Genomic DNA, 27156 nt, shown 5'->3' with positions numbered 1-27156 from the left:
AATGGGTGCAGGTGTGTGGGGGTGCCACATCTGCTAAATGGCAGTGCATTTCTGTGTGTGTGCAAGCACAATTTTGCGCACATTCCCGACATGTATAGATGTAAAACTAGCTTTAAGGTTTTGTAAGCTGCAAAATATTTATATTATTGTTTTAGGTTTCAATACACTTTAAGCTTTTAACCAAAAGTTGGCTTACAGTTTTTAATTTTATTAGATATCACCATTTATTAGATGTCACCATCTATAGTATACTGTATATAAAACTAAATATGCAGATATTACAATATGCAGAAAAAATTAGGGAAAGTACTTCTAGGTGTAACAAATACAATCTGTTAATAATAAGTAATCAGCTGAAGATCTTTCTTTTGACAACTACTGGAATCCTATATCGTTACATTTACATACAGTGCTTTGAAAGTTGGATTTGATAGTAAATATTCCTATCGGTTCAAGCCTCACCTCCATAAGAAATATTACACTGCAGATGCTAGGAAAGCCTTTGTCTGTGAAGCAGGGTATGCGTCTAGTGAATAGGTGGGCAATTAGTTAATGCTAATAGTAATTACTCATTAATTTTCAGCTCTTCAATTATTTTTTCTTTAATGCAATGTTTGATTTTGAAGATAAACTCTGGGCACAAAAGCATTTATTTCCATTTATAGTTACAAACTATATAAATCCACAGTATTAACCAAGTGCCTTTGCAAAGCCAGCTATTGCCTCCTAAAAACACCATTGCCATCCTTGCTGTTTTGCACATGGTATGTGCAGAGAGAAGGGCTGTGATTGACACAGCAGGACCCACTCAATATTTCCTGCCTGCACAGAATTAGGCTACTTTCACACTGTAGTCCGGGCCACGTTATCGTTAAAGGGCCACTCGTTTTAAGCACCAATTTTCAGCTGTTGGTGGCCAAAGAAGGGGTTAAAGCACCCATGTTGCGGGGCTTCGGAAGTGCTTTTCACGCGCTTCGGAAGTGCTGCCCATGCATTCCAATGGGCAGGGGCGGTTTAGGAGCGCTGTTTACACCGCACCCACACCGCCCCAAAGATGCTGCTTACAGCACCTTTTTTCCCATCCTGCAAGCACACTGCCCCAGGGTAAAAGCACTCAGGCTTTTACACTCAGAAGGCAGTTTTCAGGCACTTTTTATTCCTAGCACTAAAATGCCTGAAAATTGCCTTCGGTGTGAAAGGGGTCTTAAAGGAGGGGGCAGAGACAAGACCAGTCATTATGCACATGGAGAGAGAGCAGCAGTGACTGGTCTTTAATAATGGAAGCTTCTGTTTCATACTGGATTACTGCACAGATCTGGATGAAATACAAATATCTCACCATGATTCAAGTAAGAACACACATGCCTCTTTTATTTGGACAATAATTGCTTATCCTAGTGTTTGACACAGTTCCTCATCTGTGGCTAATGTGTAAGGTAAAGTTAACAGGCTTGGAAAAATCAGTTTGTAATTGGATAGAAAACTGTCTAAAAGACCGAATTCAGAGAGTAGTGGTTAAGGATTCATACTCTGAATGTTTTACAGTTATTCGTAGTGTATTCCCAAGGTTCAATGTTGGGACTCCTACATTTCAATATATTCATAAATGATATAGGGTATGGTCCAAGGGTCTATATCATATAGGATATATCTCCATTTTACAAGCCGGCCTCAGTGAACTGTTTCAAGTGATGCTAAAGTCTAAAGTTTTTTTTTTTTTAAACTAACATGTTATACTTACCTGCTCTGTGCAGTGGTTTTGCACAGAGCAGCCCAGTTCCTCCTCTTCTCGGGTCCCTCTTCGACTCTCCTGGCCCCTCCCTCCTGTTAAGTGCCCCCACAGGAAGCAGCTTACTATGGGGGCACCTGAGCAGAGCCGCAACTCCCATTCAGATACAGAGCCACGCTTGGCCCCGCCCCCTCTTTCTCATTGTCTCACTGACTTTAATTTACAGTAGCGGGAGCCAATGGCACCGCGCTGCTGTCTCAGCCAATGAAAGGGACAGTTGAGTCTCTCGTTTAGGGATGAGCCAAACACCCCCAGTTCGATTCGCACCAGAGCCTGAGAACAGACCTAAAATTCGTGTGAACTTTAGAACCCTATTAAAGTCTATGGGACTCGAAGGTTCAAAATCAAAAGTGCTAATCTTAAAGGCTAATATGCAAGTTATTGTCCTAAAAAGTGTTTGGGGACCTGGGACATGTATCAATGCAAATTTTGTTTTTTAAAAACTGACGTTTTTTCAAGAGCAGTGATTTTAATAATGCTTAAAGTAAAATAAAAGTGTAATATTCCTGGGGGGTGTGTATAGTATGCCTGTAAAGGGGCGCATGTTTCCCGTGCTTAGAACTGTCCCTGCACAAAGTGTAATTTCTGCAGGAAAAAAAGGAAAAAATTGAAAAGCACTTGCGTCTATAATGAATTGTCGGCTCCCCGTAATACAGAGAACAGTCATTAAAAGTCATTGATAATAATAATTAAAAAAAATGCGTGGGGTTCCCTCCAAATTCAATTACCAGGCCCTTCAGATCTAGTATGGATATTAAGGGGAACCCTGCGTCAAATAAAAAAAATGAAGTGGGGTTCCCCCTAGATATCCATACCAGACCCTTTAGGTCTGGTATGGATTTTAAGGGGAACTCCACGCCAAATTTTAAAAAAAAATGGCGTGGAGTTCCCCCCAAAAATCCATACCAGACCCTTTATCCAAGCACGCAACCTGGCTTTTTTTTAATTTGGCGTTGAGTTCCCCTTAAAATCCATACCAGACCTGAAGGGACTGGTAATTGAATTTGGGGAGAACCCCACGCATTTTATTTTTATTTTTTATCAATGACTGTTCTCTGTATTAAGGAGCCGACAATTCATTATAGCCACGAGTGCTTTTAAATTACTTTTTTCCTGCAGAAATTACACTTTGTGCAAGGACAGTTCTAAGCATGGGAAACATGTGCCCCTTTACATGCATACTATACATACCCCCCTAGGTACGAAATTTAAAGGAATATTACACTTTTATTGTTTCACTTTACGCATTATTAAAATCACTGCTCCCGAAAAAACTGACGTTTTTTAGAACTTTTTTTTTGCATTGATACATGTCCCCTGGGGCAGGACCCAGGTCCCCAAACACTTTTTATGACAATAACTTGCATATAAGCCTTTAAAATTAGCACTCTCCCACAGACTTTTACAGGGTGTTACAGGGTGCAATGTTTGAGTCGAACATGAGTTCGACTCGAACTCGAAGCTCATCCCTACTCTCGTGCAACATCATTGGATGGAGATGGGAATCAAGTAAGTATTAGGGGGCTAAGGGGGGCTGCTGCACACAGAAGGTTTTTTTATCTTAATGCATTGAATGCATTAGGATAAAAAAACCTCCTGCTTTTACAACCAGTTTAAAGGCGAGTCTGCTAAGCATAATAAAATACCCCAGCGCTGCCTATCCGCCTCCCCCCTTCCTTATCCAACCATGCCTTCATTCCTACTGTCCATGCTGTCCCTTGAGTCCCCTCCTCCTTTCTCCCCCCTTTTCTCAAACGCAGCTATAATTAATAATGATACATATGAAATAATCAACATGGGTCCCCTCAGCCAATGAGGAGGGGAGTGCCAGACAGCTGAGTCTCTCGTGCAACATCGCTGGATGGAGATGGGGCTCAGGTAAGTATTAGGGGGGCTGCTGCAAACAGACTCTGAAAACTCTGTTTTCTCCTGATATTACTATTGTATTCATTGTCAGATAAAACTGCAAATGAAAATGTGAATATTCTCCCTGACACATCCTTTAAGATGCTCCAAGACCAAATGTTTGTAAACTGTTGGCGATATATAAATCCTGTATAATAGTAATAATAATCTACTATGTAAAAAGAGATGTTAGCATACATGTTGTAAAAAGATTTTGTGTGTTTTTTTTGTTTTTTTTTATATAATTTACTTGTCACACCGACCAGAGCTTTTCTCTTGTGGGGTTGCATCCAGAACTTGCCATCCCTTATAAAAGGATCCTATATCAGGTCTAGTGAACCAAGACTCATTCCATACATGAAAGTTCCTGTAGAAGACAAGGTAAGTGTTGGAATCAGACAGGAATTATTATTATACATCTACACAGCTGTTTGTACAGCCGAACTCAGCCATATTGATGCCAGGCAGTCTCACATGTTTAAAAGCAAGGAATGTGACACAATTTGAATAGCAGAATGAGTTCTATTCAGCCCACCTGGAATGTACTGAACTTCAAAGATAATATGGCGCCGGCTTGTCTGCAAGAACAAAGGACAGCTGGTGGGGCGTCCGAGATCAAGCCACAAGATGGCAATCCAGTCGGAGCAGTTGCAATTCATGGGCAAACACTGCCCCCCAGAGGCCAAGTATGGCAGGACTGTTAGCCTGGGGGAGGAAACGCCCCAGAGACGCTGATTGGTCTACGGGAAAGAGTAGGATGGGCTATGGGGTGTGGTATGGCTGAGGTATGTTTAACAAAAAGGTTTGCAACCATGAGGTCTCTCTCTGTCTCTTTTTATTCCATCATGAGGTGTAGCTGCGAAGGTCGGATAAGTATGGCTTATATTATACTTTGATTGTATGCTATGTATTATTGTAACTTCTATTGATACCTTATGCACGCTGTATTATTTCCTTGGGAAATAAATGAGATTTGATTGATCTTAGACCGTGTATTGATTTCATAGACAAGGGTGGTAGTATTGTGATATTAACAATAACATGTGCTTGGCGTAATTGATAGATTAGCTGAACTATAGGGACTAGACAAAGGAATACATAACTGATAATAATAAGAATAGAGTGAATTGATCAGTTACTTCATTTGGCACCCCAGAAGGCGTGTAAAACGTATTTTTACACAGAATCCACAAAAATCTAAGGTATTTTTGTTTGAGTCCCTGTAAGCACAGATGCTCAAAGCCACCCAGAACTGAAAGTCATCTCTAGTGTGGACAAGATTGGCGCTGGCTCGCGAATTCTGAAACCACGCTTGGATGAGCAGGAAAATTCTGTGAGATATTTTACTGGTATAAACGCACGCGTAAAACCTGGTGAGAACTGTGACTGATATATATATATATATATGTACGTATTGTTGTGTTTGCTGCAGAAACTTGTAACCAGAGGGCAAATTGGCGCACTGGCGAGATAAGGGACTGATCATCCCTGGTTATGTGATATAACCGCAGATTGACAGGATAAATCATACAATTTTGAGGGAAAAGTGGAAATATCCACGTGATTGTGAAAAAGCTTTCTGTCCCAAAAAGAAATTCCCTATGACCTGCTATCGGATAGGAGGGCATTGAATAAGAGTGTGTTCTCCTAAAGAAATTTGTGGGTAAACGGATTTGTATTTGTTTTTTTTTTTTTTGTTTTGTTTTTCTGTATTTGGAGTGGGACTACAGGTCAAAGCTAGCTTCTAAACAGCTTCATCTGTGTCTTTGTGTGCTTGGTATCTGTTTGTTTAGTGTATTGCTAATGCACAGTGTTGGTTAGAGAGTGATATAGCTCTGGTAAAATAACCTGCAGCCTAAGGCATTGATTAAGAGTGTGCCTTGTGTCTTGTATGCTGTAGAACCACAAGTCACTGTAGATTTAAATGTTCGTATCTGTTTTCTTTTTTTGTTGTTGTTTTTTTTTGGTAAGACTAGGGGGGGTTGTCCATTTGTTGTCTGTTTTCTATTGTCTAAGCAACTGTAGTGTGGATAGGCTAATTAGCATGTCAATGGATATCCTTGAAGAGTTTCTTGGGAAAAATGCTTGTATTCAATTCAACAGTATAGGAAAGGATGCTTTAACACACCAATTCAATGATCTATTGAAACAATGCAATACTCATAATGATGCCATAAAGTATAAAAAATCTTCAAAAAAGGGCAAGAAAAAGAGAATAGCCAATTCTGTATGCATGTTGCTGAGAATGAAAGAAATTGCGGAACAAAAAGAATTAGAATGGTTTGCTGATAGAGAAAAAGTGATGGAACAGGTAAGTGATATAGCAATGAGGATTGAAAAGGCTGATGCAGATGCTTGTAGTCGGATTAAACAATTAGTGACTGAGAAATGTGTATTGCAACAGAGATTAGATGAAGTAGAACAAACGTGTAAATTAAGAGAAAGTTGCATTGCCTCTTTGAATCAAAGGGAGGCTGAGAATTTGCAGGTTATCACAAGGCTTAAGGCACAAGCAGCCATAATGGAATTATCCTCCAAGTGTGCAATAGTGGAGGTACCCTCCGCACATGCTCAGTGTACAGAAAAGCTAGAAGTGAAACATGAAGAAAACCCGTATGCTAGTATCACTGCAAATGATAGTACTGTGATGGGAATCGATGTGGAAGAAGCAAATAAAGGTGGGATAACTGCACTTGAAATTGACTCAGGAGTTGACACTTCGGATGACTCCTCAGACAACGAAAGTGTAAAGTCTGTGCATTCCAATCGCAGTAATATTATCCAGCAATGTGGGTTTCCAGAGCCATATGCTAAAAAAATGGCCTATGCAGGGAAACCAGAACTAAAATGTTTTTTGTGTAAAAGGGGGGGTCACACTTCAAAATATTGTCGGGCGGCGAATAATGATATCGAAAGGAAATTATACCCGAAAACGACCCCAAGGCTTCATGTGTGTTATTCAGCCAGGTGGGGTAGCCATCCACAGCACGGAACCCATAGTAATCAAACCCAGTTCCCGTGTAAAACGAAAATGCGGGGTCTAGAAACTAAAAAGCAATATGTAGGACAGTTGCTTAGAGTCAAAATGGAGATAGACGCATGGTTACTCAAATATAGCACTGGGGGAAACAATGTTAGCAGAACTTAGTGAGCTGCAAGCATGGTAAGAATATTCTGGTCAATGTTTCCCGGCTATGAAAAAGGTTTGATGTAAGTTTCAGGTTCAGAATATGATAGAGGACCTTTGGTAGGTCAGTTATGAAAGATAGCAGCCAGGACAGATTACACAGTTCTGAAGGAGAGATAAGGAATGACAGTTCACACCCTAAGCACAGCCAGCAACAAGACTGCATGAACATTCCAATATTTGCGCCCTGGGCTAATCTACCATTTTGGCTTGTATGTAATTGGACACAAATGGCATTGACATTTTTCTTGGGTAATATGGCAAAGATTTCCAATACCACTGCGTAGTATAGAAAGGTATGGCAACTATATTGCATTAATGGGAAAGGCTTTGGGGATAGTGATGGACGAACTTCCGACGGGACGTTTCGCGAACGCGAAACGCGAACGGACACAAACGTTCGCGAAAACGACCGTTCGCCGCGGGCTCCATTGACTTCAATGGGAGGCGAATTTCGCAAACCTTTAGGTCGAATTTGCGGCCACGGGGTAATTATTAGGGGGTAGCACGTAGTCCCACCACCTGGACAATAGCATAATACATGTATGAGGTGAATTTGGGATCGATAACTACAAGCATTTTTTTTTTATTTGGGAAATTGTTCTGACAATTCAGGACTATGGAGCTAATGAAGGCAATGGAGGAGAGGGAAGGTCAGGGACCAGGGTAGGCAAACAAGAGGGTGCAGGAGATACAGAGCACTGACAGCAGCACCGTAATACAGAGCACTGACATCAGCACCGTGACATACAGCGCTGACAGCAGCTCCGTGACATACAGCGCTGACAGCAGCTCCGTGACATACAGCGCTGACAGCAGCTCCGTGACATACAGCGCTGACAGCAGCTCCGTGACATACAGCGCTGACAGCAGCTCCGTGACATACAGCGCTGACAGCAGCACCGTGACATACAGCGCTGACAGCAGCTCCGTGACATACAGCGCTGACAGCAGCTCCGTGACATACAGCGCTGACAGCAGCTCCGTGACATACAGCGCTGACAGCAGCTCCGTGACATACAGCGCTGACAGCAGCTCCGTGACATACAGCGCTGACAGCAGCTCCGTGACATACAGCGCTGACAGCAGCTCCGTGACATACAGCGCTGACAGCAGCTCCGTGACATACAGCGCTGACAGCAGCTCCGTGACATACAGCGCTGACAGCAGCTCCGTGACATACAGCGCTGACAGCAGCACCGTAAGCAGCCCCAGGAGGAAGTCAGCACAGCACAGGGATGGTGTGATCCCCTCATAATAAGAACCCCCAGGAGGAAGTCAGCACAGCACAGGGATGGTGGGAGCCCCTCATAATAAGAACACCCAGGAGGAAGTCAGCACAGCACAGGGATGGTGGGAACCCCTCATAATAAGCAGCCCCAGTAGAAATATGACACCGCTCAACCTCTTCAAAGAGGAGGGTAGGGGCATATAGTACGGTGTGCTTTTTTGGGTCAGGGAAGTGAGCCAAATGAATTAAGAAGGTCTGTGTGCTTGATTCCAAAAATTGTTTATAGACATATACATGGTCTACTGATCACATGTGTTGAATTCCTCCGAGATCCATGCCTCATTCATTTTTAGAAATGTGAGGTAGTTAACACTGTGGTGAGCTAGGCGAGTACGCTTATCGGTCACAATCCCCCCTGCTGCGCTGAACGTCCTTTCGGACAGGACACTGGATGAGGGGCAAGCCAACAGTTCGATTGCAAATTGGGCAAGCTCTGGCCAGAGGTCAAGCCTGCCCACCCAGTAGTCTAGGGGTTCATCACTCCTCAGAGCGTCCACATCGGCCGTTAACCCAATGTAGTCGGACACCTGACGGTCTAGGCGTTCCCTGATGCTGGATCCGGATGACACCTGTCGATGGGTCGGCTGAAAGAATGACCTCATATCCGAAGTCACCAACACATCTTCAAACCGGCCTCTTCTTGCAGGCGCTGTTGGATTGGTACCCGCAAATCCTTCTCTGGGAGTGGGAATTGCTCCTCTGCCAGCGCACGCAAAAGCAGAATGCAGCATTTCTCGAAGCAAGGCCTGGAAGTGCTGCATTCTGACAGCCCTCTGCGACGGCGGTAACATTTCCGCCATTTTGTGTTTGTACCGGGGGTCTAAGTACGTTGCCACCCAGTACTGGTCCTTGACCCTCATGCTTTTTATACGGGGGTCCCTATTAAAACACTGGAGCATGAAGGCCCCCATTTGCACTAAAGTGGAAGCGGTGTGGTGGCCTGGCTCCTGCTCATCATCCAGGATAATGTCGTCCTCTTCATTCTCCTCTCCCCATCCTCGCACAACAGGGATCCCAGAAAGGTTTAAAGCATGCTCTTCTTGCTCCTGCTCATCCGCCCCGGCACCATCCTCCTCTGACTCCTCATCAGACTCCTGTTGTTGACTTGTCTCAGATAGAGTAGCCCCCCCTGGGAATTCATCCAGCATTGCGACTTCCTCATCTTCCCGCTCCTGCTCCTCCACAGCCTGATCAATGACACGACGCAATGCACGCTCCAGAAAGAAGGCATAAGGTACCATGTCACTGATGGCGCCATGGCTGCGACTGACCAGTTTGGTGATCTCCTCAAATGGCCGCAGAAGTCTGCATGTGTCGCGCATGAGCAGCCACTGGCGCGGTGAAAAAAAACCCAGCTCCCCAGAACCGTTTCTTTCGCAGAGTTCATACAGGTAGACGTTAACTGCACGTTTCTGCTGGAGCAGCCTATCAAGCATATAGAAGGTTGAGTTCCATCGCGTCGGGCAATCGCAAATAAGACGTCTGACCGGCAGATGGTGTCGCCGCTGAATGTCAGCAAGGCGAGCCATGGCCGTGTAAGATCTTCTGAAATGGGCCGAGATTTTCCTTGCCTGCCGCAAGATGTCCTGGACCCCAGGGTATTTGACAAGGAATCGCTGCACGACCAAGTTTAAGACGTGTGCCATGCACGGCACGTGCGTGATTTTGCCCTGTTTCAATGCGCTAAGCAGATTGGCACCGTTGTCACACACCACTTTACCAACTGTCAAATTGAGCGGTGTTAGCCACTCATCTGCCTGTGAACGCAAAGCTGAAAGGAGTGCCGGGCCAGTGTGGCTCTTTGCTTCCAGGCACAACAGACGCAGCACGGCATGGCAACGTCTCACCTGGCATGTGGAATAGGTTCTGGGGAGCTTGGGCGGTGCAGTGGAAGAGACGCTAGCAGCGGAAAAGGAGGAGGCAGCTGAGGAGGAGAGGGAGGAGGATGGAGTAGGAGGAGGAGAAGAAGAGTCAGGCCTGCATGCAATCCGTGGCGGTAAAACCAAATCTACACGGGTGCCACGGGTTACATGCTTGACGGCCGTCAGAAGGTTCACCCAGTGGGCAGTAAAACTGATATACCTTCCCTGCCCGTGTTTGCTAGACCACGTGTCTGTGGTCAGATGTATCTTGGCACCGACACTGTGTGCCAGAGATACATTCACTTGCCGCTGAACATGGCCATATAGCTCTGGGATGCCCTTCTCTGAGAAATACTTCCTTCCTGGGACCTTCCATTGTGGTGTTCCAATGGCCACAAATTTGCGAAAGGCCTCCGAGTCCACCAGTTTATATGGCAGTAGTTGGCGGGCTATGAGTTCTGACAAGCCAGCCGCCAACCGTTGGGCAAGAGGGTTATCCGGCGTCATCATTTTTTTACGCTCAAACATTAGGCCCACGGAAGCCTGCCTTTTTGCAGAAAAATGTGAGCTTGGCGTGATGGAAGGTGGAGTGGAGGACAATTGTGAGGAGAGAGGAGAAGGAGAAGTAGAAGACGAGGCTGGACGGTGAGAGCCTGCAGTGTGGCTTTGTGTGTTCCGTTGCTCCCACTGGGCTCGGTGATGGCTGCTCATGTGCCTTCTTAAGGCGGTCGTCCCTAGGTGAGTATTGGGCTTACCGCGACTAACGCGTTGACTGCAAAGATTGCAGATGGCAACGCTATTGTCAGCAGCGGACACGTTAAAAAAAGCCCACACTGCGGAGCCATGTGCCGGTGTCCTGGGAGCGCCAGATGTGACCGTACATGGTCGATGACTCGCTCCTGATACATTTGCAGTCTGCTTTGTCCCTGCTGTGCAATGTAAGTCATTGCTGCTTCTCCTCCCTATCTGCTGGTCCATATCTCCCTCTGAACTCCCCTCCTCTTCCTCTCTTGTGGGCACCCACGTGACATCACTAGACACGTCATCATCAACGTCACCTTCCCCACCGCTATAAGTAGAGTAGGCAGCAACACCGGGGACCAACCTCCTCCTTGGGCTGATCTGGGTACTGGCGTCAGACTGCTGAGTAGCGCTTGTTGCTACCTCCTCTTCCTGATCCAATACCAAGAGTGGCTGCGCATCAGAAATGTCCTCTTGATATGGATCGGAAAATAATTCCAGTGACTCAAGCGGAAGGTATGTGGTGGTGGTGGTGGTGGTCGTGTTGTTGGTGGTAGTGTCTTTGGGGGTGCACATAGCAGAGAGTGAAGAAGAGGGTGCAGATCGAGAGGATGAGGAGGGTGCAGAAGAGTAAGGCTGAGCGAGCCACTCAACCAAGTCTGGTGCATCCTTTAAAGTAATTGAACGCACCTTCTGCAACTTCCCACTTTGGCTCAAGCCTGTTGCTCCTGCCCTACCCCTACCACCCCTGCGGAAGGGCCTGCCTCTTCCTCTGCATGTCATTTTTTAAATGACCCTGTGACAAAACTCTTAGTCCCTATACCGCTGAAGGACTGCTGCAGTATAGGTGAGCGGTCAGCAGTGGTGCACGTCAACCCTATCTATTGTGGACCTATAGCGGTCCTTACAGAACAGCAGACTGTACCGCACTCAAGCCTATGTACCGTAGCACCCTATACCAAGTTACCAGTCCTTATAAGAACTTTTGTGGACCAAGCAGGTTGTGTATTAGTGTTTAGCAGACTGTACGTCAGTCCCTATACCGCTGAAGGACTGCTGCAGTATAGGGCAGCGGTCAGCAGTGGTGCACGTCAACCCTATCTATTGTGGACCGATAGCGGTCCTTACAGAACAGCAGACTGTACCGCACTCAAGCCTATGTACCGTAGCACCCTATACCAAGTTACCAGTCCTTATAAGAACTTTTGTGGACCAAGCAGGTTGTGTATTAGTGTTTAGCAGACTGTACGTCAGTCCCTATACCGCTGAAGGACTGCTGCAGTATAGGGCAGCGGTCAGCAGTGGTGCACGTCAACCCTATCTATTGTGGACCGATAGCGGTCCTTACAGAACAGCAGACTGTACCGCACTCAAGCCTATGTACCGTAGCACCCTATACCAAGTTACCAGTCCTTATAAGAACTTTTGTGGAACAAGCAGGTTGTGTGTTAGTGATTAGCAGACTGTACGTCAGTCCCTATACCAATGAAGGACTGCTGCAGTATAGGGCAGCGGTCAGCAGTAGTGCACGGCAACCCTATGTATTGTGGACCGATAGCGGTCCTTACAGAACAGCAGACTGTACTGCACTCAGGCCTATGTACCGTAGCACCCTATACCAAGTTACCAGTCCTTATAAGAACTTTTGTGGACCAAGCAGGTTGTGTGTTAGTGTTTAGCAGACTGTGCGTCAGTCCCTATACCGCTGAAGGACTGCTGCAGTATAGGGCAGCGGTCAGCAGTAGTGCACGGCAACCCTATGTATTGTGGACCGATAGCGGTCCTTACAGAACAGCAGACTGTACCGCACTCAAGCCTATGTACCGTAGCACCCTATACCAAGTTACCAGTCCTTATAAGAACTTTTGTGGACCAAGCAGGTTGTGTATTAGTGTTTAGCAGACTGTACGTCAGTCCCTATACCGCTGAAGGACTGCTGCAGTATAGGGCAGCGGTCAGCAGTGGTGCACGTCAACCCTATCTATTGTGGACCGATAGCGGTCCTTACAGAACAGCAGACTGTACCGCACTCAAGCCTATGTACCGTAGCACCCTATACCAAGTTACCAGTCCTTATAAGAACTTTTGTGGAACAAGCAGGTTGTGTGTTAGTGATTAGCAGACTGTACGTCAGTCCCTATACCAATGAAGGACTGCTGCAGTATAGGGCAGCGGTCAGCAGTAGTGCACGGCAACCCTATGTATTGTGGACCGATAGCGGTCCTTACAGAACAGCAGACTGTAACGCACTCAGGCCTATGTACCGTAGCACCCTATACCAAGTTACCAGTCCTTATAAGAACTTTTGTGGACCAAGCAGGTTGTGTGTTAGTGATTAGCAGACTGTACGTCAGTCCCTATACCAATGAAGGACTGCTGCAGTATAGGGCAGCGGTCAGCAGTAGTGCACGGCAACCCTATGTATTGTGGACCGATAGCGGTCCTTACAGAACAGCAGACTGTACTGCACTCAGGCCTATGTACCGTAGCACCCTATACCAAGTTACCAGTCCTTATAAAAACTTTTGTGGACCAAGCAGGTTGTGTGTTAGTGTTTAGCAGACTGTGCGTCAGTCCCTATACCGCTGAAGGACTGCTGCAGTATAGGGCAGCGGTCAGCAGTAGTGCACGGCAACCCTATGTATTGTGGACCGATAGCGGTCCTTACAGAACAGCAGACTGTAACGCACTCAGGCCTATGTACCGTAGCACCCTATACCAAGTTACCAGTCCTTATAAGAACTTTTGTGGACCAAGCAGGTTGTGTGTTAGTGATTAGCAGACTGTACGTCAGTCCCTATACCAATGAAGGACTGCTGCAGTATAGGGCAGCGGTCAGCAGTAGTGCACGGCAACCCTATGTATTGTGGACCGATAGCGGTCCTTACAGAACAGCAGACTGTACCGCACCCAAGCCTATGTACCGTAGCACCCTAGACAGACCAAGTTACCAGTCCTGATAAAGAGCTTTGTGGAACAAGTGAGTTGTGAATGATTAGCAGACTGCAGCAGAAGGGCAGCAGTCAAGTATAATATTCTTTCTATATTTGGAAGAAAGAATATTATACGTGTACAAGCCTATTACCGTACCACTGATACCAGTCCTGAAAAGAACCTTTGTGGAACTAATAGTAACAGCAAGTCTTTAAAATTATCCTCACTGCCTGACACACTGCTTCCTGCCTGTCCCTATACAAATTGGCAAAAAAGAGTAGGCTGGAACGATTAGCTGGAACAGCTCTTTTGTGGACCTGATAGTAACAGCTAATGATGATGATGATGATGATGATGAAGAAAGACTAATCTGGCTGAGCTGTCCCTAAAATAGCAGCATACAGCGCTCTGTCCCTTTATCTAAACTGACAAAAGAAACTCAGGCTGCTGACCTAACACCTATACCAGTCCTGAAAAGAACTTTTGTGTACCAAATAGCTAGCGTTTTCTCTGTCCCTACTCCACACAGGATCCTTTCCCTACAGTGACAGAAGAAAGAATGTAAAATGGCCACCGGATCGGGTGTATTTATAGGTTAGGGGGAATGTCCAAGTGTCCATGAGCTGTCATGTCTCAATTGGTTGTCCTGTAACACATGATAAACGTGTCACGAAAGGTTAAAGTTCTTGTATACATTAAACACGTAAGTCCGCCGGGGCGAACGACGGAAAAAGGCGTTCGAACCCGCGGACGGCGAAAGTCGGAAATTCGCCGCGAAACGACCGCCGGGCGAACCGTTCGGCCATCACTATTTGGGGACTTAAAAAGTCAATTGTCATGATAATTGTGTGTAATCACTGTCTTTGTGTTTTTTTTTTCCACAGACCATGGAAGAAGTTAAATGGCTTTAGATACTAACATTTGCATTTGTTTGCAGGTCTGTCAAAGTGAAAACAACAGTGGTAAAATATAGCAGAACATGGGTTAGGTTATTGTAAATGCATAATCGATTATCACATGGTACCTTGAGCTCATTAGTTAGTAATTGTTTGCAAACAATGAAAAATAAATAGTGCTAAAAAGAGTTACAAATGAAGCTAAAATGTTGTGATGATACATATGCTTTGTTTTGTGTTTGTTTTTCGTTTTCCCCCATTAACTAATTGTATTTCAGATGGGAATAAGCACTCTTTGCAGGAGAAAAGTCCATGGATCTTAACTAAAAGTTGAGTGTTTGTCATTGTTTTATGGTGGTTGTCTTGTCATGTTGTTTGTGTGATCATGGCCAGATTTTGAATTTTTTTACATTTTTTTTTTTATTTTTATTTTATTTTATTATTATTTTTTTTTTTTTTTTTTTTTCCTTCTAAAAAATTTTTTTATGATATTGGTTTAGTCCTCTATGTTAGTTATATTTTTATTCAGGTGGAAAAGTAGTAGGTCTAATCCACCTGAAAGGGGGGGAATTGACAATGCCCTCAGTTAGAACCAGTCACCTGAAAAGGGGTAGTGCATACATCGTAAAGATACAGATAGATGCATTGTTTTTTTTAGTTTGTAAAATTTGAAGCTTTTGAGAGGCAACACTGACGTTCAGTTTTAAACATTTTTTGATCATACCATGGGGATCCATTTTACAGTGGGTTCAGCCTAAAGAGGTCATGGTTGTTTGGATAGTTTGGTCAGAGTTGCAGAAGCCAGGAATACTGAGGTCCTGGGCTCCAAGGAGGGAACTATAAGTAAACATGGTAAGCGATCAGATATTGTGGATAAGAATTTGATACTGCTCTTGTTTTTCATTTCCAGAATCCAAGTGGAGCGAGAATTGGAGAGGCTTCTGGAACATGGATGACAGATGATCATCTGGTTGGCAGTTTGTCTGTGCCACACCATACCACAAATTAGTTCCGATAAACATCAGGAGAGAAGGAAAACTGAAAGATTCAGATTAATACCTGTTTTTTTTCGTATGGACAATTTGGTGCTAATGCTGAATCTGAAAGACTGTGCCTAGCAAGAGAACTTGTGAAATATTTTTGCTGAAGTCTCTCCTGATGAATGCAAACATGTTATTTATACATGTGCAATGGGTTGGAGGTTGGGGAAGAATTATGACACATCCAATCCGTCAAAACATGAAAGTGTAAAATATGTGTTTTTTTTGTTGGAAGGAGGAATTGAAAGAAGAAAGGTTTTAAAGTATTACATGTGTTGATGTAACGGAGACAATATGGTGCAGGTACCCAGGAGGTATACTGGCGCTTATGCATAATAAGGTGGCTGTTGGTCAGACTAAAGGGTGCCAGGTGATACATCAATGGGGTGGAAACTTCCTCGTAGGGGTGGTGTCTCAATCCTAGTGGTCCTAGAGAGAAGCTTTCGGTTACAGGACATGCGGGACACCAGAACTAGACACGAGGAAGATACGCCCGGTTGGTGTCTCACCTGAGAAGTTGAAACCCTGCACAGATAATGCCAGTAAATACACACAGGAGCATGCTCCGTTAAAATAAAGGGAACAAACGCTGGCTACCAGGGTACCGTAGGACTTCACCACATGGCGCTGCAACAGCTCACGGTGGTTGACGAAAACCTATCACCCTATATGTGCTGAGTATACACTGAATCAAGTGCGGTCATTGCACCAGTGACTTACTCCCAGAGAATGAGGTCCATGCAGGATGCTTATGTCTGAGGAGAAACCCGAAAGAGGAGGGATGTATTCAGCACTACATTGGGGGGGGGAACAATAGCTGGGATGGGTGTTGTTAATGGAGTGGACATCAGCCTCCTGAGGAACAAACTCACAGCCATAGCTTCAGAGAAGGAGCGTGACTTTGTTACCCCGGGAGATTGGTGGTATCCTTGATAACATTCAATGAAGTCACAGAAACACTCAGGTTAGAGTGGCTCCGGATTTTGTCAACCATGTTGAGAGGTTGGTAGAGAGGACAGAAACCTGTCATTGGCTCTGGCGCGCACTCTGTGGCAGGTGGAAATATCAGCCAACATCAAGCTGATTGTACCGTCTCTGTATGAAGGGGCAGTGGCCTGATGAGTTAGCATCACCGCTCAGTAAGATTTTGCCAAAACACGTTGCTTACACTAATCCAAAGTAGTGGTCGAATGCCTGTATGGGCTGTACTAAGTTGGATTGTGAAAGGTGTTATGCTGTATGTTCTCATATACAGAAGTGCAGACTTGGTCTGTATATTTGGTGGCATCAATGGGCTTACTGACTGGGGACTCTATCTTGTTGCATTTAAGGCTATATCACACATGTGATCAGAGAAGATGAACAGCATGACCATGATGTCCTTTGTAGGCCAGGTCAATACATGGGGATGAACGAATAATGTTGGGAGGTTATTTCTCTCTGTATTCTGGATGGAGAGGTCATTGCTGGGAAGAAGGCACCCAGGTATTATTTAGGACATAGGCGAGTTTTTGTTTCTTTGTCCTAAAGAATACCGGTGTAGTGTTAGTCATGGGACTAGAGGGTTCCTTGAACCTAACCGTAGGTAGAGGTGCATGGTATACAATGGGCATGATCTCTGAAATCCAGGCACAGGGGTGGAGTTGTGTGGGTTTGGTAATTGTTGTAAACTTATATGTGTAGGTAAGCGATATTTATCTAGAAGGGTCTCCCAGTTGTCTATGCAAGTTGAGGGACGATTTGACGGTGAGCTCTCTGTGTACAAATTGGAGACGTTGCTGCCACATCAGAGCCCTGCAACGCTGCTGCGAGCAAGCCTGCCTAATCCCGACCCGTATTTACAGTAAAAGGTTATAGGAGGTTGGGAGAGGGGTGCGTAATACATATATAGGTATATATTATGGTAATAAGTTGATTTATGTTTGTGGTAGAGTATGACCTATGGGTATTGTAGGCTAGTAATATGGGCAAGAAAGGCCCTCCTCAAGACTCTGGGTCTGAAAGCTGGGCGATATGTTGCTCTGAATGGGTGCTGGTGAATGGTGAATGAATGGGCATCCCTTGCCTGTACTGCCGTCCTGAAGATACCCAAGATGCAGAATGGTGACATGGAAGCTGTCGCTGAAGAATGGTGGAGATGTGTCACTCAGTGGCAAAGCGGCACGTGTTGGGAAACATCACATGGTAAAACAATTATGGACTGCTCCATAGGACCTGTTTCTACACACGTTGAAAGCATAGCGTGGTAAGACACTTGTGTACTGTTCCATAAGAGATGTCTCTGAAGCGCTCGTTGGAAACAACCACGCGTTACACAAGCTAAGGATTGTGCCCCAGGTACTGGTTCGGAAGCACATGTTGGGGAACCACACACGTTAAGACAGTTATGGACTGTTCAAAAGGAGCCGTGTCTGAAGAAGGGTGGTATGCGCCTTTTAGGTGCAAAGCGGCCTTTGTTGGAATCAGACAGGAATTATTATTATACATCTACACAGCTGTTTGTACAGCCGAACTCAGCCATATTGATGCCAGGCAGTCTCACATGTTTAAAAGCAAGGAATGTGACACAATTTGAATAGCAGAATGAGTTCTATTCAGCCCACCTGGAATGTACTGAACTTCAAAGATAATATGGCGCCGGCTTGTCTGCAAGAACAAAGGACAGCTGGTGGGGCGTCCGAGATCACGCCACAAGATGGCAATCCAGTCGGAGCAGTTGCAATTCATGGGCAAACACTGCCCCCCAGAGGCCAAGTATGGCAGGACTGTTAGCCTGGGGGAGGAAACGCCCCAGAGACGCTGATTGGTCTACGGGAAAGAGTAGGGTGGGCTATGGGGTGTGGTATGGCTGAGGTATGTTTAACAAAAAGGTTTGCAACCATGAGGTCTCTCTCTGTCTCTTTTTATTCCATCATGAGGCGTAGCTGCGAAGGTCGGATAAGTATGGCTTATATTATACTTTGATTGTATGCTATGTATTATTGTAACTTCTATTGATACCTTATGCACGCTGTATTATTTCCTTGGGAAATAATTGAGATTTGATTGATCTTAGACCGTGTATTGATTTCATAGACAAGGGTGGTAGTATTGTGATATTAACAATAACATGTGCTTGGCGTAATTGATAGATTAGCTGAACTATAGGGACTAGACAAAGGAATACATAACTGATAATAATAAGAATAGAGTGAATTGATCAGTTACTTCAGTAAGAAGGTGTGTTCATCATTTTATGAAATGTAAACATTAGCATAGAGTACAGGGATTTACAGTGAAATGAGAAAGCTACAGTGCATGGTAGATTTTAGATAGCAGTCGGCATAAGCTAAAAACGCTACTTAAAATTCCCACCTAATGATATTTACAGTGCCTTGAAAAAGTATTCATACCCCTTGACATTTTCCACATTTAGTCACGTTACAATCAAAAACGTAAATGTATTTTATTGGGATTTTACAAATAAATATCCAGAAAGTCTTGTGTGCATTTGTATTCAGTCTCTTTTAGTCTGATACCCCTAACTAAATTCTAGTGGAACCAATTGCCTTCAGGAGTCACCTAAATAGTAAATAGTGTCCACCTGTGTGTAATTTAATCTCAGTAAAAATACTGAGGTTTGTTAGAGAACCTAAGTGAACAAACACTATCATGAAGGCCAAGAACACACCTGAGAGGTCAAGGATAAAGTTGTGGAGAAGTTTAAAGCAGGGTTAGGTTATGAAAAAATATCCCAAGCTTTGAACATCTCACAGAGAACTGTTCAATCCATCATCTGAAAATGGAAAGAGTATGGCACAACTGCAAACCTACCAAGACATGGCCGTCCACCTGAACTGACAGCCAGGCATGGAGAGCATTAATCAGAGAAGCACCCAAAAGGCCCATGGTAAATCTGGAGGATCTGCAGAGATCCACAGCTCAGGTTGGAGAATCTGTCCACAGGACAACTTTTAGTCCTGCATGCCACAAATCTGAGTGGCAAGAGTGGCAAGACGAAAGCAATTGTTGAAAGAAGGCCATAAGAAGTCCTATTTGCAGTTTACAAAAAGCCATGTGGGGGACACAAACACGTGGAAGAAGCTGCTCTGGTCAGATAAGACAAAAAATAAACTTTTTGGCCTAAAAGCAAAGCGCTATGTATGGCGGAAAACTAACACTGCACATCATCATCCTAAACACACCATCCCCACTGTGAAACATGGTGGTGGCAGCATCATGTTGTGGGGATGTGCTTCTAAAGCGTCGGTGGTTTTTGCTGTGCTTTAGTAATGTTTTAGCGTTGATTTGCGCTGGTTTTTGTGTGCCAGCGGGCCATTTTTTGTTTAAGATTGCCTGACGCGACCTTAAAAAAACTCAAGAAAAAGAGCCACTTTGGGGTGCTTCCCGAAACACTTTTTAGGCTCTTTGGAAGCTGGGCAGGGGCGTTTTGGGAGCTCTATTAACAGTGTACCCAACCCACACCAAAGATGCTTCTTGCAGGACTTTTTGTAACTTCCTGCAACCGCACCACCCCCAGTGTGAAAAGACCACACTGTAATGAATGGGAGGCAGTTTTCAGGAGTTTTTCAGAGGCTATTTCTATCGCTAAAATGCCTGAAAACTACCTTAGTGTGAAAGCGGTCTTAATAACAACAGTGCTTAGATATAGATATTGTGTGGTTTTTGCAAGTCCCTGTGTTAAAATGAAGTACCCATCCTGATCTACACCCCACCTCTGTCATTCGCTTACCAAATGCCAAAACTTCAGTAAGCAATAGAGATAGAGGCTTAACTAGAACCTTTAGTGCAAGAAACAATGAAGGGCCCCCTTGACCCTCAGCCAGGGCCCTTTCCACTTATCCGGGGGCCCTTTACTCCCATTATGGGATCCTTTAATATTGTCTGCAGCATGCTCCCCCCCCCCCCCCCACAGCGGCAAACACCAGGGCCCAGTCACAAGTGCGACCTTTGCAACCCTGGTGTCTGTAGTTTTTTGTTTTTTTTTTATAATTTTTTTTACATTTTATTTATGTATTTATTTTTACATTTTTCTTTTTTATAATTTTTTACTGTTTTTTAGGAGTCCTGTTTGGGGAGCTTTGTGAAAAAACAGGGGTCTAAACAGACCTCTGATGTTCCACCTTTGGGACAGAGAAAGGAGATTGAGGACACAGCCCTCAATCTCCTTCTCTGCAGCCTCAGTTTAACAGATTAAATGGACAGGAATAGCTTTGTACAGAGCGTATTATTCATTCACAAACTGAAGCATAGTACACACAGTTTGCTATGCCTCAGTTAGGAATAGACAGAGTCAGTGATCCGTACTGAATTAAATTATATATTTACTGACCCCCTTCTCCGCTCTCCATCCTGGCACATCCCCTGCAGCATCCACGGGGAGAAAGGAGGGGGAAAAATGCCAGCACTGCGGGGAGTGAGGGGGACCAGAAGAGCACATAGTGGCCTGGGGACAGCAGGACCTGGACAGGAGGAGTGGCAGGTGGTCTCCATTTTCCCCCAGCAGCCGCTGGGAAGTAGGGATGAGCCGAACACCCCCTGGTTCGGTTCGCACCAGAACTTTCGAACGGACCCCAAATTCGAACGAACTTTAGAACCCCATTGAAGTCTATGGGACTCCAACGTTTGAAATGAAAAGTGCTAATTTTAACGGCTAATATGCAGGATACTGTCCTAAAAAGGGTTTGGGGACCTGGCTCCTGCCCCAGGGGACATGGGTCAATGTCTAAAATGTTTTTAAAAATGGCCGTTTTGGCGGGAGCACTGATTTTAATGACGATTAAAGTGAAAAAAAAAAAGTGAAATATTCCTTTAAATATGGTGCCTGGGGGGTGTCTGTAGTATGCCTGTGAAGTGCCACGTGTTTCCCGTGTTTAGAACAGTCCCTGCACAAAATGACATTAAACGGAAATAACACCATTTAAAACTGCTTGCGGTTTTAATGTTATATCTGGTTCCTGCAATATGGTTGAAAATCATTGAGAAAAATGGCATGGGTAGCCCTCCCTGCCCATTACCAGCCCCTTTAGGTCTTGTACGCATATTAAGGGGAAGGGAACCCCGTACCCATATTAAAAAAAGGAAATGCGTGTGGCCCCCAGGCCCTATATACTCAGAACAGCAGTATACAGGCGGTGCAAACAAGACAGGGACTGTGTAGGTTTGTTGTGTATAGGGGCCTGCCCTATATGCTCTGCAGAAATGGCGGAACAAGGTGTTGGTTTTGCCACAACATTGTAAGCCCTCAAAGTGACTCTTGGTGGGTGCTGGAGCGCCCTGCTGTGAACGATTATATCAAGAATTGTAATTACATGCCATTGTTGAACAGTGGTAGAAAAATTGACCTTTGGTGGTTGTAGTGCTGGTGCCACAACACTATAAGTCCTCCCCGTTACTCTGGGTGGGCACAGGAAGGGGCCCTCCTGTGAAATATTATATCAAGAATTGTAATTACATGTCCCTGTTAAACAGGGGCAGAAAAATTTGGCCTTAGGCACTGGTGCTGGTGCCACCACACTGCAACCTCTCCCATACACTCTTGTTTGATTGCAGGAATTAGCCCTGCTGCAAAGCATTGCATCAAAAATTGTAATTAAACGCCCCTGTTAAACAGGGGCAGAAAAATTGGGCCTTAGGCACTGGTGCTGGTGCCACCACAATGCAACCTCTCCCATACACTCTTGTTTGATTGCAGGAATTAGCCCTGCTGCAAAGCATTGCATCAAAAATTGTACTTAAACGCCCCTGTTAGACAGGGGCAGAAAAATTGGGCTGATGGCATCAACCAGAACCAGAAATGTTCTTCCAACATATCAGCGGAGGAGAAAGAGGATAGATAATCAACATAACAGGACAGTCACTCAGCATCAGCATAGGCAGTCTTGAAGGGATGTGATATTTCAAAAAAAATTATTTTGTTACATCAGCTTCAGGTGCTTGGTAGCTGTGGGTGATCCAAGACTGATTCATCTTGATGAAGGTCAGTCGATCAACTGATTCGGTGGACAGGCGCACCCTGTGATCGGTAACAAAGCCACCAGCAACACTGAAGGTGTGTTCCGAAAGAACGCTGGATGCAGGACAGGCCAGTAGCTCAATTGCATACTGTGCAAGCTCTGGCCAGTGATCCATCCTCAAGACCCAGTAAGCCAGAGGATTTTCGGTGGGAAAGGTGTCCAAGTCTGACCTTGCGCCTAGGTATTCCTGCACCATGTAAATCAGACGCTGGCGATGGGTGCTGGAACCGATCATACCTTGGGGCTGCGGACTAAAAAATTGTCTGAAAGCATCAGTCAGACGGCCACCTTCTCCACTGCTCCTTCTGACCGATGCCTCAGCAACACGTTGTCCAGGACCAGGAGTTTGTAACCTCCCAGTCTCTGGGAACGCGTTGCACAGACCTTTCTGCAAGGCCTCCCGGAGATGTCTCATCCTCTGCTCCCTCTGCGATGGCAAGATAAGGTCGGCAACCTTACCCTTGTACCGTGGATCAAGGAGAGTGGCCAGCCAGTAATGGTCCCTCTCCTTGATCCGAAGAATACGGGGATCCTTCCGCAGGCTTTGCAGGATCAGGGAGGCCATGCAGCGTAGGTTAGCTGAGGCATTCGGTCCGGAGTCCTCTGGGTCACTAAGGACAACATGATCCGCAGCTACCTCCTCCCAGCCACGTACAAGTCCACGTGTTTCTTGGGACTGTAAATCATCCCTACAAGACTGCTGCTGCTGCTGCTGCTCAGTGCCAGCCTCCACCTCCATGCTGACACAATCATCCTCCTCCTCCTCTTCCTCCTCCTCATCCTCTTCCTGTGTGATGGGTGGCACAGCAGGAACACTGTCTGGATAAAGGGGGCCTTGAGAGGCAAGGAAGTCCTCCTCTTCTCAATGTTGAGTTCCATCTGGTGGGCATGTCACATATAAGGCGGTTCTTGGGCAGGTTCAACTCCTTTTGGAGCTCAGCTAGCCGAGCACAGGCATTAAATGATCGGCAGAAATGCACACAGACTTTCCTGGCCTGCTTCAGGACATCCTGTAAGCCGGGGTACCTGCCCAAGAACCGCTGCACCACCAGGTTAAGGACGTGAGCTACACAGGGCACATGGGTCAGTTGTCCCTGTCGGAGGGCGGAGAGGAGGTTGGTGCTATTGTCGCAAACCACCATTCCTGGCTTAAGCTGGCGTGGCATCAACCACCTCTCGGCCTGCCCCTGCAGAGCTGACAAAACATCCGCCCCAGTGTGGCTCCTGTCCCCCAAACAAACCAGTGCAAGCACGGCATGGCATCGTTTTTCCTGCGTACTTGCGTAGCCCCTGCAACGCCTACGGAGCACCGCTGGTTCTGAGGACAGAGCACTGGAAGAGGCCATGGAGGAAGAAGAAGAGGAGGGGGTGGAGGAGAGAGGTGTGTCACAACCAATAGTAGCATTTTGGAGGCGTGGTGGCGGAACAACCTCCAACACTACTGCACCTTGTCCTGCATCCTTCCCAGCTGCCAGAAGAGTGACCCAATGGGCCGTGAAAGACAGGTAACGTCCCTGTCCATGCCTGCTGGACCATGAGTCAGCGGTAATATGCACCTTACCGCTGACCGCTCTGTCCAGCGAGGCAAGGACATTGCCTTCCACATGCCGGTAGAGAGCCGGAATCGCCTTCCGTGAGAAAAAGTGGCGTTTGGGGACCTGCCACTGAGGAACCGCACATTGTACAAACTCACGGAAGGGGGCCGAGTCTACCAACTGAAAAGGCAGCAGTTGAAGTGCTAGCAATTTAGCCAAGCTAGCATTCAACCGCTGGGCATGTGGATGGCTGGGAGTGAACTTCTTTCGCCGGTCCAGCAGCTGGGGCAGGGACATTTGCCTGCTATAATCGGACGTGGGTGTACCGCTAGCAGAGTTCCCGGAAGCACTTGGCTGTGACACACCTAATTCTACACCTTCATTCCTCTCAGAGCAGGTTTCAGAGAGGACTGAAGGTCTAGTGGGGTTGGAGATGCCAGCTGATGAGGAGCAAGGAGAGGTCCGCTTTGTTCTTTGGTGTGGGTCTTTGAGGTACGCTTGCCAACGAGCTGCATGGCAGGTCAACATATGTCTGGTCAAGCATGTGGTGCCCAGGCGGCTGATGTTTTGGCCACGTGAGATACGCTTGAGACATATGTTGCAAATAGCAGCGGTGCGATCTGATGCACTCGTCTCAAAAAAGGCCCACACCAAAGAACTTTTAGAATAACGCGCAGAGGCAGCGCTCTGCACAGGCGGAGCTCTGCGGTGTGATTCAGTTGGTGTGCTGCCCCTAAGCTGGCCCCCGGAGGGCATCCTGCCTCGTTGGACATGTGCCTCCTCCTCCTCCTCCTCTCTCCTTCCAGGCACCCACGTGGAGTCAGTGCCCTCATCATCCCCTCCCTCTTCATCGCTGTAGCAAACCTGGCAGTATGCTGCAGCTTGTGGAACATGACTGCCAGATTGCTGTCCTTCTTGAGCATCCCCTCTCTCTGCGCTCACGCTACTGTCTTCCTCTAGCTGAGTGCCATCATCAGAGCCCACAAAACACTGGGCATCCTCCTGGAGCATGTACCCAACACTGTGCTCAAAGAGTTCAGGAGACTCCTCAGAAGGACGTGGTGGGTCTAGGGAAGGAGTCACTGATGATGACATTGAGAGGAGGGAAGACGATGCGTTGGCAGCTGCTTTGCTAGTACCCTGAGACTGGGTGAGAGAGGATGAGAAGGATGAAGAGGGCTTGGTCATCCACTCTATCAAGTCGTTGGCATGTTGCGGCTCAACATGTCCAGCTGCCGAAAAGAAGGACAAGCGTGTCCCATGGCCACGTGCTGATGACAATGCACCGCGTCCACGAACAGCACTGTTGTCTCTAGACACAGAGCCTGCTTGCCCTCTTTTATCGGCTCGCGCCTGTCTGCCTCTCCTTGCTGGCCTTCCAGACATGGTAATGGCCTGAAGGGAGTTGGGTAAAAAAGCAGTTGGGTAGTGTATATTGTGCTAGAGGCACACAACACCCACTAACTCCTGCAGATGCCTTTATTATAGAACACCAGAGATAAAGGGGTATATACAGATGTATACTGTGCTGTGCTGGAGGCACACACAACTTCCAATAACTCCTGCAGATGGCAAGTGGGCTCAAATAGAGAACAGCTATGTAGGTGGATATAGCGGTATGTACTGGGTACAGAGCACGCAGACAGCACGCACTATCTCCTAACACTACTGACTGCAAGCTCTATTATAAAAGATAGATCGCTATATAGGTGAGATGAATATAGCGGTGTATACTGCGGTCAGGGCACGCAGACAACAACCACTACACAACAGCAAGATCGAAAATCGTCCGAAAACGATCGGTGTGTACTGTGTTGAAGGTACACAGAACACCCACTAACTCCTGCAGATGCCTTTATTATAGAACACCAGAGATAAAGGGGTATATACAGATGTATACTGTGCTGTGCTGGAGGCACACACAACTTCCAATAACTCCTGCAGATGGCAAGTGGGCTCAAATAGAGAACAGCTATGTAGGTGGATATAGCGGTATGTACTGGGTACAGAGCACGCAGACAGCACGCACTATCTCCTAACACTATTGACTGCAAGCTCTATTATAAAAGATAGATCATTAGCTATATAGGTGAGGTGAATATAGCGGTGTATACTGCGGTCAGGGCACGCAGACAATAACCACTACACAACAGCAAGATCGAAAATCGGCCGAAAACGATCGGTGTGAACTGTGTTGAAGGTACACAGAACACCCACTGCTTCAGACGCCAACACACTACACAAGGCCGCCGTGCTGGCGGCCTTATATAGTGTGGGACGTGCACTACACAGCCTGAGCTATGATTGGCCACAGGCATCCTGCCTGTGGCCAATCATGGCTCTCCTCGCTGCTGGCGCTGCCATTGGCCAAGCATGCGGGTTCACAGTGCATGCTTGGCCAACCATGAGCCAGAAATGCACTGCGCCATCGCAGTGCATTGTGGGCCGTGAGCGCCACACGAATTTGGCGCGAATGGACCAAAATGTTCGGATTTTGCCGAACGGACGAACAGCCAATGTTCGAGTCGAACGTATGTTCGACTCGAACACGAAGCTCATCCCTACTGGGAAGCACAGTGTGCTGTTGCTTCTCCTCCCCCCAGCTCTTATGCAGCTGAAAACAGAGGGAACACAGGGAAGGTGATCACTTATAAAAAAGGGAAGAAAATAGATTGATAATGTTTTTTAATAGCTATACACAAATGTTTTTTTTTATCACAATAAAGTTTATTAGAAAGAATATAGTAGATACAGAAAGTAAATACATAATAGAAAATGTATGACAGTAAGGAAATTATGGACATTGAGATTGGTCTTGTAATCTTAGGGGTGTATCTTATGAATACATTCACGTATGAAAAGGGGTTATAACAACTATTATATATGTATGAGGAAGGGTGCATATAATCATACCATTGCAGTGTACTAATCTGGGTAAAAAAGAAAAAAAAAAAGAAAAT

The 27156-nt window shown here is 45.9% G+C and overlaps 1 protein-coding gene across 1 annotated transcript in view; it reads right to left on the bottom strand.

The window, feature by feature from the left end:
• Positions 1 to 27156, bottom strand: part of LOC143934788 (protein-glutamine gamma-glutamyltransferase 6-like) — a 74159-nt gene that overhangs the window by 27115 nt on the left and 19888 nt on the right. The window contains exon 4 of the mRNA XM_077458413.1: positions 3958 to 4061. Within this exon, the coding sequence (XP_077314539.1) occupies positions 3958 to 4061 (104 nt within the window). The remainder of the gene's footprint in view (positions 1 to 3957; positions 4062 to 27156) is intronic.

The sequence above is a fragment of the Lithobates pipiens genome, unplaced genomic scaffold, assembly GCF_037356315.1.
Source record: "Lithobates pipiens isolate NorthernLeopardFrog02 unplaced genomic scaffold, aLitPip1_a1.2 Scaffold_28, whole genome shotgun sequence".
Classification (NCBI taxonomy): Eukaryota; Metazoa; Chordata; class Amphibia; order Anura; family Ranidae; genus Lithobates; species Lithobates pipiens.
The sequence above is the reverse complement of the archived record's forward strand: the minus strand, read 5'-3'. Positions and strand labels throughout refer to the sequence as shown.